This window comes from Lynx canadensis, chromosome D1, assembly GCF_007474595.2.
Source record: "Lynx canadensis isolate LIC74 chromosome D1, mLynCan4.pri.v2, whole genome shotgun sequence".
Classification (NCBI taxonomy): domain Eukaryota; kingdom Metazoa; phylum Chordata; class Mammalia; order Carnivora; family Felidae; genus Lynx; species Lynx canadensis.
The window spans coordinates 78,287,331-78,306,328 of NC_044312.2; the positions used below are offsets into that span (position 1 = coordinate 78,287,331).

The following is an 18,998-nucleotide window of genomic DNA, read 5'->3' on the forward strand; positions in this document are numbered from 1 at the left end:
ATGAGGTTTTTATTTTCCATTCACATAGTAGCCATCGAGTACCTGCTGTGTGCCAAGATCTATGCCAGCTCCTGGGGATGCCGTGAATCAGACTGTGGGCTCCACTGTGACAGATTTGCAGGCTAGTGCATGCTGTCCTTATGTCCCATGAACTGAATAATATATGTAAAGCATTAAAAATGCAGTAAATGGTGCCTAGGTCTTTTAGCTAATGATTTAGGTAACTAAAAATTGTTATGCTCATTAGAGACATTTCCCCAAATGGCTATTGTTCGGTTGAGTTGTGGCAGCTTAAACTGTTTTGTACTAAATTCCAGGTTTTCAGCTTTCAAAGAGCCTCTGACACATCATACATCCTCAGCCTCTAAATTCTGAAAAAAATCAGAAATTGAAATAAGAGCGTTGCAAATGGAACATCAAATAGCACCTTTATTACTGATAAGATCCATGTTGACAGGCATGCTCAGCATCTTTAACTGACCTCCAGAAGTTGGCCAGTTTAACTACCTAATTACAAAGATGAGTCAGGGTGGAGTTTTCTTTAAAAAAATTTTTTTAATGTTTATTTATTTTTGAGAGAGAGACAGAGTGTGAGTGGGGGAGGAGCAGAGAGAGAGGGAGACACAGAATCCGAAGCAGGCTCCAGGCTCTGAGCTGTCAGCACAGAGCCCGACATGGGGTTCGAACTCATGAATCTCAAGATCATGACCTGAGCTGAAGTCGGACACTTACCGACTGAGCCACCCAAGTGCCCCAAGGTGGAGTTTTCCAATGGGGCCTTTTTGAAGGCAGCCTCTTCCCTAGAAGAAGGGGGAACTGAGTCAAGCATGCTCAGTTGATTCTTAGATTTTACAATTTGATAAATTCCTTCATCTTGATGGAGAAGAGTGAGTAATGAAAGAGAGAGGCCAGGAATTAAACTAACTGAACACCCTCAACAGAACAAAACATCGAGAGTGGAGAAATTGCTTCCTTTACAAGTATGTACTGAACACATGTGATGATATTAGTTAAGGTAACAAGCTGTTAGAACAGGACAATAATCTAAGCTTTTGCATTTAATGATCTTTTTAATATACTATTCATACTAAAGTAGTAGACATACCTTCTACATAGTCTCTCTATATAGATTACTTTGTAGGTTATTAGTAACCAATTTTTTAATATTTCCAAGGGACTTTTTCCTCTTCTTTCTTTCTTGTTTTCTCTCCTTTTTTCCCCCTCTCCTTTCCTCTCCATGTAATCACCTGATTAAAATCTCAGAGAAAAAGAGGCTCAGCCCTGCACTTAAAAAATTTGGATTTTCTTGTCTTGCTCCTAGCTAGTTCTGTACGCTGTCTGGATTGTTATTCTGTAAAAATGTAAGAATATAACTAGATGATCCCAAAGGTCCTTCACAACTCCCAAATTCTGGAATTATCTTTGGTCTTCTCCACCTAAATAAACTGATATGCATCTAAGAAACCAAACCAATTTTAAATTTAGCCTAAGAAAAATATAATTATGGGAGATAAGAATGCTGATAACAACTACATCTCTGTTTTCCTTGAACTCCTATGGCACTGATAATTTATAACACAGAATTTTTAATATATTATTATTCTAAATTGCTACTCTATTTCCTCCCTATTCATTTTCTTTCACCATACCCCTATATATGCCTTCATTATGTTGTTTTTAATTTTTTTGTTTATTTATTTTGAGAGACATTTATTTTGAGAGACAGCACAAGTGAGGGAGGGGCAGGGAGAGAGGGAGACAGAGAATCCCAAGCAGGCTCCACACTGTTAGTACAGAGCCTGATACAGGGCTCCATCCCACGCCTGTGAGATCATGACCTGAGCCAAAACCAAGAGTCAGACGCTTAGCTGACTGAGCCCCCCAGATGTCCCTGTTTTTTAAATTTTATTAAATGTTACTTTGTTTTTTTTTTTTTTTGAGAGAGAGAGAGCCAGAGAGCCAGAGAGAGACAGAGCATGAGTGGGAGAGGGGCAGAGAGAGGGAGACACAGAATGTGAAGCAGGCTCCAGGCTCTGAGCTGTCAGCACAGAGCCCGATACTGGGCTCGAACTCATGAACCATGAGATTATGACCTGAGCCAAAGTCAGACACTTAACCAAATGAGCCACCCAAGTGCTCCTCCTTGTGTTGTTTTTAAGAGTATAACATATGACACAGTATAACCCATAGTTCTGGGCTCATAGGAGTTGTACAATTAGCAGCGAATAAGGATGTTTACCTTGGGGATTGCTATTTTTGTCTTTAACAAGTTTGTGTTCAAAATAGAAATTCAGTTATAACATTAATCTCAAAGCTAGTAAATCTAAAAGCTGAAGACTAAACTTTACATGCTAATTCATGTTATCGCCTCAATATATTACATGGGGTATTTTTATTCTTAATATGTCAGATGTCTATTAGTGTGTGTGTACACATATCTAAACATAAGTGTGTATGTGTGTGTATCTTTATTTACAGACCCATATCTTCAAAACACACATCTATAGATGCATATATCTAAATCAGATATATGTGTTTTTTCCTGCTTTAAAGGATGCCAATTTAAGAACTTACCATTTCAATGCCAGAGAAAGTTAGTTTTAAAGTCAGCAATTTGGTCCTATGCAGTTCATGATCAAACGTAACATATGGCAAGTCTATCTTTATAAGTTATGCATGTGTATTGATCTGGTGTCTTTTAAAAGGTATGGTGTGGAACCTCCTGGTTTGATAAAATTGGAAAAAGAGATTGAACAAGAAGAAACACTTTCTGCCCCTTCTCCTTCACCTTCTCCTTCATCAAAGTCTTCTGGAAAAAAGAGTACGGGGAACTTACTGGATGATGCAGTAAGTAGAATTGGTTGGACTTCTTACTAGCACTTTGTCTTTTTTGAACTTCAGAACTCATTCTGTATAATTTCTTATCAGTCTAACCTTTGAAATTCATTTTGAAATCCTATGAAAAAGTTTGTAGTCCTACAACAGTTGAAGTAGCTAATCTGTGATTCAAAACTGAGCCAGTCATTTGCAATAAAGTATCACTTAATTCTACTGAGCAGTATCTAAAATTTTAGGCTAATTAAGTTGGCTTCCTAAAAGTTACCTTTACAAACAGTTCAACGTTGATAGTTTTGGTTCACGGTTCTTCATTTCACAGATAAGGAGCCTGAGGCATGAGATCTTGAGCTTTGTTAAAGAAGAGAACACAAACATACCACAGGGAACATAATGGCCCTTTGGTGCCTGCCTGCTAAGGGTCAGGATCCATCATTGTTTTTCAAGTGCTGTTGTTATCAGAGGATGCGTTTCTTGTTGAAGAAGCTGAAACTTTGGGGTTCAATCATCTGCTGAGGGGAGAGGAGCTTAGATCCCAACCTGGTTTTGCGAACTGTCTGGGGTCCCCACCCTTCTACTTAGCAAAGTCCCAGAGTCACAGTCTTTGGCAGATTAGGGAATAGTTTCATTATACCCTCATAATCACACAAAACAGATTCTGGGAGTAACAGCAAACTGGATGAATTAAAATGCTCTGGCTACCTCTGTTGTCTGTTAAAAGTAGCTTTTGGTTATAGGAAGTGTGTTTGATGATGTGCAAGCATTCATCTCCCAGCACATCTAATTTGAGTGCAAATCTAAAAAGTACTGATGCAACTTTTCAAAAAACTGGTTACCTTAGGGATGTGAGACTGAAGTATGTCTCCGACATGGGCAAAGTCCTTAGAAACTAGCAACAACCATAACACCAGTTATGTGGGCTAGGCAGGACTGCAAAGCAGTGCTGGCCCATAGCTTGGTTTCCTTCTCTAGGGTCTGAGCTGCAAAGAGCTGGGAAAATGGCTGACTGACACTATAGGCTGCAGACACATTGCCTCATCTTTTGCTTTTCCCCATGTGACACAATGGCCTATATTGCAGATTCAGATTAGCAGAAGTGCAACAGTTTGACAGATTGAGAATTTCCATTTCTAAGGGCAACAAGCTTCACCTTAGCTTGTCAGGGTATCTTAGCCAATACCAATTTAATTGAGTTTTCTTTTGTTCAATCCACTCAGGAATTAAAGACTAAGCAGGGCATGTTAATACAATGCCATCTAAAAGGACTTTATAACCACAGGACTGTTTCTAGGTTTGGTCACATGCCTTGCTTGCTTCTCATAATTATCATTTTTATTAGAAATAAAGGAAATTAAATAAAATATTGTATTAATAGTAGATAATGGTGTGTTATTTATAAAATGATGAGAACATTTTTTTTTTCCTTTCCTAGCTATACTTCTTGGATTCAACTTATTTTAGAATAAGATGTTCCTTTAGTCTTTCTTATAAAGTGTTTCTCTGGGGCTATTGCACTTGGTTTTTTTTTTCCCTTTTTGTCTTAGCTCTGACCTCTGTTGACTTTCTCCAGTGCGTTATATGTAGAGTTCTGGCCAAGTCAATGCTTAGACTTTTAATGAGTAAATTTCTGAACCAAATGAATTTTTTTTTTTAGTTCTCAAATTATGAGACCACTTTCTGGTGTTTGATACTGTTTTCTGTTCTTATAATTTTCTCCCCTGAACATTATTGCTACCAGAATGATTAGCAAAAAATGCAACTCAGACTTGATTAAAATTATATAGGGGTTCCCTGTGACATTCCAAGGTAATGCCCAAACTCATTTATATGCTACATGAGCCCTCCATGTTCTGGCCCATTTTGTCTTTCCTTGACTTTTTATCCTCTGGACTTATTCTTGCATTCTGATATATCCATTGTAAGCATGTCTGCTAATCCCAAATTTCTAAGGAAATTTTACATTCTGTGTTTTTCCTCACTTGCTTTCCTCACCAGAATTCTGCTTACTCACCCTTTGAATGTTCATTTAAGTACTCTTTCATCTTTTAAAATTCAGTTTGCACAGCCTCCTGTAAACTTTGTTGGCATCTCTTATCCCAGGCAAAATGGACAAATTAGTCCTTGATGCCCCCAAAGTTTTGTGTATATTTAATGAGGGATGTGCCTTATTGGGCATAAATGCCCATTCTTCTCTGGGTGTAATTCTCGTTCTCAGTGACAGGACCATATTTTATTCATCTCTATCACACTGGATAAATTAACAACGTAGGTAAAAAATGTTTAAAAAAGCTTCTGCCTTTTTTCTACTTATGAAGAAAAGCCATGTGTTCTGGGGATATGTGTACTACTCAACCGTGCTGTAGCTTTGCAGAGGGTGGAGACATTGCCACTTGAAGCCATTTACGTGAACCTGGGAGAAGTAGCCAGAAAGGGTCCATTTTTTTCACCAGCTTGTCCAGTGTGTGATCATCCTCATCTTGAGTAGAGGAGAACAATGACAGGAGGGAGAAGGTGGTGCAATAAGTATGAAAGGGACTTTTGAAAAGTTTTGCCAATATTCCAGCTGAGTAGAATGAGATGGGCACTGTCTTTAAGATGGCCAGATTGTCACTCTGTGGTGGTTCTCTCTACTCCAGGCTCTGCTCACTCCACTGCAAACAAAGAAGGGGATTTCAGAAGAGCTTTAAACACCCTTTAACATTTACCAAATGGAGTTTGGGAACATAACCATCTATTTAGTTAAGGGGTTTTAACTGAATGTAGGAAATGTGTAAAGTGGATATTTCTGTATTGTTGCCAGCTAGAATACTATGTTTTAAAAGTCTTTAAACCAGCCTTTCTCAAATAATGTTTAATCAAACACACTGCCAGATGCCCCATGGGGAAAACAATTCTATGGTTATGTTAGTTTGAGAAATGCAGCTTACTACAGTCCCTATCTGGAGTTTGGCAGTGCTCTTTGGCATGTCAAAGGCAGTAGTGAGTTCTATAATACGGTCTTGTTTAATCTGGAATTTTCCAAACTTATTTGGCCACAGGAGTTTCTTACAGTCTCCTTCATGCTACATTGGGGAAATTGCGTTGAAATATTCACATTCTGCTTAAGTGATAGTTTCTCATTGGCGTATTTTATTTCAGGGACAGTGGAACAAAGACAAAAAATAATCTGAGATTCACTAATGGTTTAAATCCGAGCTTCATCTGTCAAATAGATAGAGTTCCTATGGCAACTGCTTCACTGTATGTAAGGCATATATAGCCATTGGGGAGTTGAAAGTCATGAACTGCAGAATGCACTGTAGAATAAGGTATAAGATAGAAATTGCTTGCAAAGTTCCTGTGTTTATTTAATAATATTGGCTATTTTTACTCTGGAGAAGTTATTATTTTACTAAAAAAAAAGGAAAGGAAGGAGAAGAAAGACGGGGAGCAAAAGAAGAAAAAAGAGGGGAGAGGGAAGAGAAAAGAGTAAAGAAAAAGAAAGAGAAGCTGACCTGTGCTAAGATATCATATTCCAATGAACAGTTCCAGCAATAACTGCCAGTTTGAAACTTTCAATGTTTCCTCACATTTCTTTTGAGAAATTGTGGAAAATTGAAAAAAAAATTGGTGACCTTTATGCAGATAATCCGTGCCACCTTCTTTAATCAAGATATCATCAGAGAAACACAGTGGAGTCCATTCAGATGAATATATTCTCCAGATGTCCTGATAGAGGGAATCAGCTGTGATAAAACAGTGGGGTTAGGTTGAGTTCTCTGTTTGCCTCCCCTCATGGTGAGCGCATTCCCACACAATGAATTGAATACAGTTCTAAGAAACCATTCTTACTTTCTTCCTCTTCTCCATCAACTTCCTCAGTCTGGGGATGAGAGATAGTATAATTCTGAGTAATCAGGCTCCTCTTGAAATCCTATTTCAGCAGAAAATTGGCTGGGTTCCTGGCCAAAAACAGAACACCTGCCAGACTGACTTATCCCAAGGTAATATTAGAAGCACAGATGTCATCAGTAACTGTTGACTTAACAATATATTTCCACTACCCACAGTCTGGCCTTGTCTCTTCCATTTCTGCCTCCACCCCTCACACAACTACAAAAAAGCCCTTGGTTTTAAAAAAACAAGTCCATTTTCAAAGCTAGGAAGGCATTGGAGAAGGGCAGGTCACTTGAGAAAATGTTCCTTGTGTTTTACTTCATTTCATCCCAATAGTTTCTTTGTTTTGTATAAGAGCATTTCAAGGCGGAAATACTTTCCATATATAATTGTGATTGTATTGTCTTAGCAGAGGAACCACTTGGACACCAGTCTACTGTTTTGTCCAGTTACTATGTGGCAGTGAAGCTGTGCCAAGTATGGCTCTCCTAAAGTTTGGGCCATGTGTTTTTACAATGCTTACTGCCTGATTTTCTTCTGGATGGCCAAAGTCCTTCTCCCTCCCTCCCTTCTTTTCATCTCTCCCTTCTTTCCTTCCTTCCTTTCTTAAGGAAGCCCTTATTGGGGTGAAAAGTTATGGTATAAATTAGTAGTGGTATAAATTCAACATAATTTATATGTAGTTGTACTATGTATACATCTTTATTTTAAACACATTTTAAGAAACATGTATAGAAAGAGATACACATAGAGGGACTCTGAAAACAGCCTACGTTCATTGACACCTCCATACCCCAGAATGTGGTTCCTCATTATGGAAGGGAATGACACTTGTATTACCCAATTTTTGTACTTCTTGTTCGATAATTTCCATCTTGTTCAAGAATATCCCTTCAAAAAAAATCCCTAGGGGCAGAATTCTCTTAATACTGGGGTGGGTGGGTGTATATAGCTGTGAGCCAAGTTTTATACAGTACAAAAAATTCATAACTCAAAGACATGGGCCCAATCACTAACTTAATGATTGTTAGGTAGCTTCCTCATTTTTCAGTGAAAACCATTTCTACTATTCTTTGAATCCAGTCTTGATTTATTGCATTAATTTCCCCCTGTGTCCTATATAGGTACATGTCTTATTTACCATTCATTTATTATTCAATATGCATTTATTGAACACATATTCCATTAAGGCATCATGCTTTATTTCAAGAAGTTAAAACTGTAATGAGATATTATCTTAACCCAATGTAACTCACAATCAAGCAAAGAGACATTAAGGTTAACCAATAACTGAGACACAATTTGCTATGGTAAAAATAAGTACCAAGAGTTATAGGTTTGTATGTTGGTAAAATCAGGGATTCTGGAGGGGGCTGATGAAAACATTCATCCTGAGGTTGATTCTCTTTCCCCTCAGCAATAGTCTTAATTCTTTATAGGTCTTCACTGAGGCATATTGTATAGTTCTTAAGGTAAGTTTTGCTTCAGGATTCCTCCACCCTTTCTAGTTTTCCCTCTAGTGTCTTATGCTTCCATTCTTTCTAAAACCTCTCTTATTCTAGGGAAACCAAGCTGTTTGAGTCCTTCACACCAATGTGCACGTGTGTTCGTGTGTCACTCTTCCCATGTTTTTTACCTAGTGGAAGGCTGATTAAAGTCAGACATTGAGTTGAGGGACTATTTGAGTTTCTTTAATGAAAAAACTCCTGGGGCACCTCTGTGGCTCAGTCGGTTAGGTGTCTGACTCTTGGTTTTGGCTCAGGTCATGATCTCATAGTTCTTGAGTTCAACCCTTGCATTGGGCTCTGTACTGTCAGTGCAGAGCCTGCTTGGGATTTTCTCTCTCTCCCTCTCTCTCTGACCCTCCCTTGCTTGTACTCTTTCTCTCTCAAAATAAATAAATGTAAAATGACAAAGCTCCAGGAACCATATCTTTGTGGTAGAAAGAATTTGGGTGAGGGGAGCCCGAGTGAATTCCTTTAGGATCTAAATTTGTTCTATCTAGCTTCTCAAATGCAGGCGGCACATGGCAGCCTTTCTTTTCTTTCTTCCATGGTGACCTTGGCTCAAAACACAGGAAATTATTGTTCTGGTTTGTTTGTTCGGTTGGTTAGTTGGAGAGAGGACAGTTATGAGATACAGCATGGCATCTTCCCAGTCAAGGAAAACATAAGTATAAACTTGTTCCTAAAATCTTGGACTATCCAGGGGCACCTGCGTGGCTCAGTTGGTTAAGCATCTGGCTTCGGCTCAGGTGATGATCTCACAGTTCGTGAGTTCGAGCCCCGCATTGGGCTCTGTGCAGACAGCTCAGAGCCTGAAGCCTGCTTCACATTGTGTGTCTTCCTCTCTCTCTGCCCCTCCCCTGCTCATGCTCTGTCTGTCTCTCTCTCTCAAAAATAAACATTAAAAAAATTTTTTTTTAAATCATGGACTATCCATTATCATCTAAGAGCCACAACTGTTTATAAGTGTTGTGTGCATATCACTTAGATTATGTATTTTTTAAAGAGTAGCGAGATAGAGAAAATAGAGATGGACTCCGATATTCAGACATGAATTCTATAACATGTAAATTGTAAGATACTGCCACACAAATAGGTTTTGGTAGGTGAGGTTTACTGAGGTGGAGTGAATTTCTGGGTGACTGGGTGAAATAGAGACAACTTCCTAAAGGAAATCTTAGAGTTCAAAATAATATGAAACAATGGGTTCATTTTTAAAAAATAATAATTTAATTCTCATTTATTTTTAAAATGGTAAAATTAATATCATCACAATTATAGTAAGGAAATTTTACTCTGTTAGCATACATTCTGTTCTAGCTTTCAATCTGTTTATCTTGGCAACCGGATGTACACTATCTTTTTAATTCTCCCCAGTGAGAACCTTACTCATTATTCCTCCACTGCCAAGGGATTTGCTCATCATTATCCTCCAGCATCATTATTATTGTCATCATCCAACTTATGCCTTAGTGCACTTATTTGGCCTTCAGAAAATGCCTTCAGGGCCTGACTTTTACATATTAGGGTGTAATGTGATATTTCTGTGCTCATATCATGTCCATAGTTTAATATAGAACAAATTTGAAAACATTAATGGTCCAGGGCCTTTGAACCCATGGAACAAATCGATCTAAATGGAACCTGATTAAGGAAAATGAACTTGCTTGCTTTTCTCTTTCAGGTGAAGCGAATTTCTGAAGATCCTCCTTGCAAATGCCCGAACAAATTCTGTGTGGAGAGGCTCTCCCAAGGAAGATACCGAGTGGGAGAAAAGATCCTCTTCATTAGGGTAAAGTTTTACTTTTTACTTGGTATCTTGTCCTTTATGAGAATATTCAGGGCTGGAGTTGGTGGTTATAGGGGAAATATGACCTGTAACTAAGCAAGAACTTCCCTTATGGTGTTTACAGTTGGATTGGAAGATACCAGGTATGAACATGTTTTTAAATGTATTATACATAATTACTACTGAGGGCTAAATAAATAGAACTATCTTTCTCTTTTTACATAGATACAAACACACACACCAAACAAATCATAGAGATCGAGTAGAATGAGAAAAAGAAAAATCAAACTCCTTTTCTGTTTACACATTTAGTTTCAAAGGAACTAACCCCCACCACCACCACTATCCACCGACCTCCACCTCCCATCCCCATGGGAAACAGGAATAGTGTTCTGTCCTAGTCTTCCATAGTCCAAGTTTAGGACATGATCATCCTATTGGTTCTGGTAACTTTCAAATGATTTGAACATGATTTGGGTTCAGAAGTTTGGGTAATGAACCAGAGCGAGAAGAATGAAAGCTCATTCCAATGGCATGGTTAAGTAGTGACCGCCATTTCTCACTTAGTGTTCTGGGTTAGAATAAAGAAACGTGGATGTGTGCCAATGAACGTTCTGGTGGTCTCTGTCCGTTTTACAATCATTTACAATCATTAATGTCCATTTTACTAATGAAAAATCTGACTAGATACCACAAGAGGTTTTAGGCTGTTACTAGGGGCTCAAAGTAACATTTCATGCCTTTCATTTGATCTGTTTTGTTAATAATCAAAATCATTTAATCTCAGAATAAGTTTGTGACTTTTCCTAAGACCAAGATTCTTCTTTTCAAAAACGAGAAGATGAAAATATAGTACTGACCTATACCTAGAAATCTGCAATTCATAAGTATTTTTCTACCATATTTTTTAGTCATTTCCTAAAGAACAGAGGTTATGATTCAGAGGAACTGTATTCTCTCATATGAATAAGTTGAAGTATCTTGCTTGTTATTCTGTTTTGTAGAGCAGAATGAATGTGTACATCAAGTACCATCAATGAAAATTCCTAACAATACTCAAAGTCAGTGATGACCCAGTAGCAATTTTGTCACTGTAAAGTTTTCTTAATTTCAACTTTTGACTGAAAATTATTCACGTGAGAATTTTTTAAGGCTCTACAGCATATAATTAGAAGAAAAGTTTAATCATAATTCATCCTCAAAAATAATGTCAATCATTTTGTATTTTAATCTAATTTTAGAGCCATGTTATTGATTTTTTAAAAAACTTCCAGCTAATAATTGCTATTTTGCTTTGTAATGGCAATGAAAAAAATATAATGATATGTGACCATTAGAGGTTTGAGAACAAATCTGCAAGAATGTCCTCGCCCAGATAGAGAGTTGCCTTAGTAATTGCTTATTGTTCTCTAATTCCTTATTACAAAGATTACCTACATGTTTATTTTTGCCAAGCTGCCTTCTTTTGCTTTAGTACATTAAAAAATAAGGATTTAGCAAATGTGTTTACATTTGACTAGGTTGATCTTTCTCAATTGAAACTCATGCTTCTTGAGAACATTAGGCCTTAGTGCCTGGAATCAAAACATAGGGCTTCATTTATTTAGAAATGTTAACAAACACATGATCAGTAAATTAGATGCTTTTCCCTATAATGTAACCCAATATCTTTAGGCAAAAATATATATCACATATGTCTATTTCTGTCTGGTCTTCCATATTGAGTCAGTGGTCTGAGAATTTAATACCCACGTTTATAAATAACCTGAATTTATACCATATTGGACAGATAAGGTATTTTTTGATGCTCTGTTTTTGTGTTCAGAAAATGGTTTCCTTTCAAGTGAAATCTTTTCATGGCTTGTTTCTAGAGGTATTGAGATTTGCTTTACTGAAAACAGTTGCCTCCAAGTCCTGAGTGATAGTGTTTGAATTTAATGTCAGTTAACAAAGCAGAACATATCGCACACATTCAGTTTCATGCTTTTGATGTTCCAAGCGCACTAAGAGGGTTAACTGGGATATGGTCATTCCCTGACTGGCCCCGCAAGTTAGGGCATCACTCAGCTATGACAAGTGCTGTAGAACAGTGTTATAATGACCCGTAGTCCTCCCCTTTCTCTTTTTGCAACGTCCACAGGTAATTTATACTGTTTTTTTTTTTTTTTTACAACAGGTTTCACTTTAAAATTGGTCCATTTTTTTTTCAAATCCTTTTAAAAGGAAACTTACTATCATTGCATAAATTGGAAACTAAAACTGTTTGCCAAAAAGGAAATTATATTAATATGTATTCATTGAAATTCTTATCCCTCAGCTTGCTAGGAGTCTATTCTCCACCCCACCCCCACCATGGAGTAAGTTGATTTTAAAAACACCCTTCTTCTTGTCTCTGCTTTCCCTTTACCTCCCATTCTGTTGCGTCTAGGAGCTGAAATTTCACATGAAGACTATATCCACCTTTCATTATATGCTGTCTCCCTATTTCTTCTTCTACACTGAATTCATGAGCTAAAAAAGTCTCATTGATGTGTATGCACTTTGGCTAATACTTTTTGATTTGTGGCGCAGACCATATTTAATTGATTGTCATTTTGCACTCACTTATTGTAAGGAGCTGACAGTTACTACTCAAAAATACCTAGGGTATTGGTTTTCAAATGATCAATTAGTTGTTGCTGCTAACATCTTAACTTTAAGTTGCTCTGAACACCAGGATTAAGTACTAAGTGCCTAGAGTCAAAATCTCAAACACACTAGGGGGGATTGCCTCCCTGTCCCTGAATTGCGGTTCTGTGGTTTTTATTTTTGCACTTTTAACATGGGCATATTTTAAACTTTGCCGTATCTCTTTTGAGGCTGCAAGGTATGGTCATATTTACTACATTATAAGTCAATACATTTATGCATATTATTATGTAACATGTACAAACGGTGAAATATACATGGTATATTATCATTTATCCCCTAGTGTTCTGTCCATCCTGAGAGCAGCAGTATTTTCATATGGCCATAGTGAACTTGTCCATCCAAAGAACAATTTAGAGTCATTTAGGTCTGTTAAGACTGTTGACTTAGCATTTACTTAAAGGTAATACAATTGCCAAAACACAGACTTTCTACCCCTTAGAAAGTCATAAATACAAGATTCTCTGAATAAGTCTGTACCTCGTACGTTTACTCTTGATCTACGCTTCTCAACATAAGCCAGAGTTAACAAGTTCATTGCTAACTGATTTCAAGGTTTGTTGATAACACCCAGTCACCTTACCTACGTATGGTTTTATGATTATTATGTATATGAACGCAGCTTCTCCTTATACATTCAAAAAGATATAATAAGAAAAAATCAGAATGAAAAATACAAGAATGTTTGCACAGTAGAAAGAAAGAGCCCAGAAGACATTTTTGGCAGATGTTGTCTTTGCTAAGCATATGTCTTATCTGTGAGTTTCTAGAAAGCAAGGTATGAATAACTACTTTGCATATCTGGCTATGCATGTGTACTTATGTACACACATCTGTATGCTTATGTGGGCATGTTTGTTTATACACATATATATCTGCATTTAAGGTTGAGAGACTAATGTCTACCCAAATATAAAGAATGTCTGAGATTTTTGACTGTGTCTTTTAGGCAAGCATGCAAGTAGTCCCCTGACAAAGTCACAATGCTCTTGTTTCTAAATGTAAAAACAATTTCTTGAAGCCAGATTTTTGCCTTACATCTTCCAGTGGGTGACATTGTTTTTGAACTATCTGGTGGACAAGCAAGCTAAGTGCTTTCTCTCCTCCGAGGTATTTCAGTTATGTTTCACTGACTTGAAATTGGACAATGATGCCAAAAAGCTCCTTGTTGACTTCTGTGGTGGCAGATGTTTGGATGTTACCATTTGGCCATGCTATGTATCTCTGGAATATAAATACATGGATCTGAGGCCTAAAGTTGTGATTTTGAGGATGAGAAACATGCACATTTTCCAGTGTTTTCGTTCATTCAGTTACTTGGTTTCTACACAGGCTTCTAGTATCAAGAAGTCAGGTGCCAATAGAAATCTGTATAAGCTTGTAGGAAGGGTTTTCCGAAATATTTCTTAGATGCCATGAAAATGTACTATTCAATTTGTCAGTCCCAATTCAATGATGATAATATTCTATATAAATGATAGTAACTTTTAAAGTGATCTCCCTGCGGGGTGCATGGTTGACTCAGTCAGTAGAGCATGCAACTCTTGATCTTGGAGTCATGAGTTCAAGCCCCATGTTGAGCATAGAGCTTGCTTTTTTAAAAAAAAGAAAGACTACAAAAAAAAAAAAAAAAAAAAAAAAAAAAAAGTGATGTCCCAGATAAGCAGCATTGGCATCATCTAGAAAGTTGGTGGAATCGCAAATTCTTGGGCCTCACCTGGGTGGCAGCTAGCCATCTGTTTTAACAAGCCCTCCGGGTAATTCTGATGTGTGCTGAAACTTGAAACCTCTAATCTAAAGGAAAGAAACCACTACGTGAAGGAAGAGATTTGTTGTACAACAACACAATTAGAAATAATTTGCATGTCTGATGATGGAAAAATATAACCATTCAGATACTAGAAATGATCATTTTGGAAACTTTTGTGTATCATTGTGGGGAAATACTGAAGATACAATGTTAAGTAGAAAAAAATCCAGATTTTGAAACCGTACTCACATATAAAATATCTCTCTGAAATACTTATATATTATATAAATATTTCTATATTATATACATAATATAGAAATTATATATAATTCTGGTTAAGACTTGAAGAGAAGAGAAATAATTCAAAAGTTTTTAATTGTTGAGGGCATAGAATTATGAGTGAGCTTCTTTGTTGTTGTTCTGCATTTATTTCCAATGATGACATTAAAAATATGAACTCTTTAGAAGAAGAAAAATCAGCAACCTGATACCGTTGCAAATTTGAGAATAACTAAAGAGACTTGTAAAAGGCATCAGGTTAATTAGCTGACTGCTCATTTTTCTGGTCACTGGCTAAGCTTCCCATCTTCTGAAAAAGGGTACAGAGGTTTATTGGAATCGTGGTGTTATTTAGATGAGGGAGGACTTCACATTTTGCTGTATACTTGCAGCATATTGTTTCCTTGGATGAAACTCTCACCTTTTATTCACTTCCTTTACTATTTTATATCTCCATTTGGAAAACCGGCTCAGATTGTTTTGGGTTAGCACTAGCAAACATGCAAACATCTGAATAATGTCCCTTCTCGTTGCAGATGCCATCAGTGAGCCATACACTCAGTTTTCTCTCTCTTAGTCATTAAAGCTTTAATCATTTGATACCCCTTTCCTTTTAAGGCTCAACTTTCAGTGACATGCAAATGGTCCAATATGATAAACTGATCTCTGCCAATGCATGAAATAGGCGTAAATGGCTCTAATGAGTAGAACATCCCTGGGTAAGATCTTTACACCACATAGTTGCTCTAATGTCCTGGTTGTAGGAATCTCTGGCAAAAAATACAAGCCAGCGGAATCACGGAATCACGTGTTGTGAGGTAGTTGACTTTTTTTGTGTGTGCTACTTGATTTGGGCACTAATATGCTGAATAGTCTTTTACTTAATTACACTTTGTCACTACTCTTAACATCGTACTTTAGCATTGTTCAAAGAGTGTTCCAAGGAAAAACAGCTCCAGAAGATGTTCAAAGATATTATTTGTAAAGAACAGTTATCATGCTAAAGAGTTTAAACAGGACTCCTTTTATTGAACTGACTCTATTGGCCTCTGTCTGCTCACATGGTAGATCTCATTTCAACCTCTCCTCCTGATGGAACATACTGTTGCTATTCTTACTTTACAGATGAGGAAACTGAAACATGGAGGTTGAATAACTTCTCAGACTGATAAGCTCATGAGAGATAAAAGTGGCATTCACAGGCCTAACTCCCAAATTTACACTCTTTACCACAAAGCAATACTAATTTTTTTTTATCTGAGATTATCTGGGATTTCTCCAGGGGTTGAATATACTCATATGATCTATTAATTCCTACAGTGAGATGTACTATTTAACATTTTCTAAAATGTATCCCACCATGGAAAGTTTCTCTCTCCAGCCCTTCCCCTCCCACCCTGCCCCCCGCATTCCCCCCCACCCCCCCCCCTCCACTCCCAGCATCGCATCATCCTGGGATAGGAGGTCATGAAAACATACTTCGGGGAAGACATTGTCAACTGAAGCAAATTAAGAAAAATAATTTGTAACATAGAATTCTATTGAAATGAAAGTTTTCTACCATTTGCCAGAGTTGCAACCCATATATATTGAAGTACTACTAAGAAATACTGAATTTATGCTCATTTTTACTTTCAAGTTCCATTTGGAAATTATGACATAGGGAATGACTGGCTAAAGAGGAAAGGAAAGAGGGCTAAAGGAAAGAGGGCTAAAATGTAACAAGTGTCATTTATAGCAGCCATTTCAGCAGGTACCTTGTATATATTGCCTCACTAGATTCTCTCCATCTCACAGCTGGATTTGAAATTGCTTTTATCTTTTTGTTACAGATGAAAATACAAAGTCTTAGGGAGTTTAAGGTCTCAAGTAGGTAGTATGATAAACAATTTGAAGTCCCAGCTCCCAAACACATAATACTACACTCCTCTTGAAGCTGTCTCCCTAGGGCATGTCCATCAAATACAAGTATGCTATTCCACCAGGCTGGTCCTCTAAAAAGGACCTGCAGCTTTTTATAATATATTTAAAGCTCAAACACGTAGTAGTGTATTCCTTATATCATCTTTACTTTAAAAATATTTGGATTGAAAAGGTCATTACAGTTGCATAATCAGTAGTGCCTACTGTATAGAAAGGGATATAATGTGTTTGACTGTATTATGATAGTGATAAAAATTATAATAATATTTATTAGGATTAGGTGTTTACTTGTATGCCAGATGCTGTTCTAAATGCTTTATATAGCCTATCTTGTTGATTAGGCAAAACAAAGTAGAACTCTATGTATTACAAAATATATTTTCTGCACTGTGATTTTTTTTATAGAAGTCAGAATTTAATTCTTCTGTATTGCCAGTAGGGTGTTGTTGAATCTTCTTGCTAATTGTAGATATTTTTAAAGTAGATTAATATCATTTCAAGACATTTTTATACCAGACCTTCACAGCTGGGTAAAATCGTATGAGGTTCCATGCTAACACTCTAATAGGTCAAGGTATTTTTCCCCTACATTTTAAGAAATGGGACTGCTTAAGGAGCCTAAAGAAAAGACAATGAATAATTTAATTGGAAGTCAGCAAAGGAATTTGAAATCTTAGGGAGTTACCTTCTTAATACTACTTTTGAATTAAATCATCTCAGATCAATGGAAAGGTCAAACACCTTGTTATTGATTCTTTGTAATTTCTTATTTACCATAAAAATTCTCCAGGTTTATACCTGTGTGATAAAGATCAATTCACTGTAACAAACCAAGCAAGAGAGGCACAAGAGCTCTGTTACTATAGCAACCCAACCTGGCAGTATCTTCTGGGACTAGCTCTAAGCGAAGGTCCAATGATAGCGAGGGATATTAGTTTCTTTTCTGCTCTTATGACACATATTGATTTACTGTGAGTAAAAAGTAGCATGGTTCCAATTGCATACCTTTCCTGGTAATGAAAAATGGGCTGTTGTGTAAAAATGCAAAGGAGTTTTAAACAACTGGCAGGGAAAATAAAACTTTCATTTATCTTAGTGGAAACATTGCACAAACAGCCATTACTCAGCAGCTGAATGTTAAAAATTCATGTTTTGAGTAACATGAATATAAACCCTTCATCTCATTTAGCAATTTATGGGAGCAGTGGTTATGATTTCAAAACTATCTAATGGCTTATATTCACTTCTATGAAAAAATATGGCCATTTTTGCCTCTGATAGATGTAAAATCTCAGGCAGCATTCATAGTGCTCTAATCCATGGTGAGAGAAACATGGCTGTTATTAGAACGTGAATGTTTTAAAATTGGATCCCTTTCTTTGCCCAACTGCCTCAAAACTGAATGCTAATTCGGGAAAAGCAAGCAACGGCATTAAAAATGTATCCAAACACTTTAATTTCAGATTTTAAATTATTTTTTATAATGGTTTTGCTCCATTAAAAACACTCTCATTTGTTTGTAACTTATTCATGTTCAGTGAGGCTGGGCTAATAACATGGATATAATTTACAATTTGGTAATACATCTCTCAAAGGACTTTGCAAATGTTAATAAGTCCTCTTCACCTTTTTTTTTTTTTTCTGAGAAAGGCATAGATCTTGGATGAATGCAAAATAGTGATTAACCATTGCTGTAAAATTTTAGCTGATGAAGTACTATCTTTCCGATAGATTCATCTCTTGAGTCTGAAAACCTTTAACCAGGGAGAAACTGAAAGTTGACTTTGTCCAAGATTGTACCCACTACTACACCTGACACCACTTTTGAAAGCAAGGGAAAAAATGCAGTTTGATATCTCTTAAAAGAATGGAAAGATTAGCTAATATATCAGGACAGTTCTTTATGTTCTTATTGGAGAATTCACTTCGTCTTCCATTGAATTGTTAACAAATGTATCAAGTGTGAAGAACAATGAATAAATGAAAACTCAACACCAAACATCCCTCTTCCCTGAGAATTTGTCACTATTGACCACTTAGCATTGAGAAGATTTTCAAGAATTGTATCTATTTTCAGCTGACCTGAGAAACATTTTTATCCATCTCTAACTGGATTAGCAGGATTTACCTACCATATTGTACAATACATGTCTGACTCTATTTCACCTTCAATCATTTTCTTTTGCCATTGCACTGCATCTAAATAAATGGACAATTTTTTTTTCAATAGCCACAAATCAAAATTATTTAACTTACAGAAGCATTGAGAAATTAAATGGCTTCGCTGAAGAAAAGCACAGGTCCTATGATCTGCATTTCCAATTTCTCCATTGCTACAACCTTCCTGCCATTA

General features: G+C 36.8%; 1 protein-coding gene across 1 annotated transcript in view; it reads left to right on the forward strand.

Annotated features, from left to right (window-relative positions):
* The window catches only part of GAS2 (growth arrest specific 2), a 122,494-nt gene that overhangs the window by 62,329 nt on the left and 41,167 nt on the right, over positions 1-18,998 (forward strand). The window contains exons 5-6 of the mRNA XM_030333221.1: positions 2,706-2,847; positions 9,901-10,008. Of these exons, the coding sequence (XP_030189081.1) occupies positions 2,706-2,847; positions 9,901-10,008 (250 nt within the window). The remainder of the gene's footprint in view (positions 1-2,705; positions 2,848-9,900; positions 10,009-18,998) is intronic.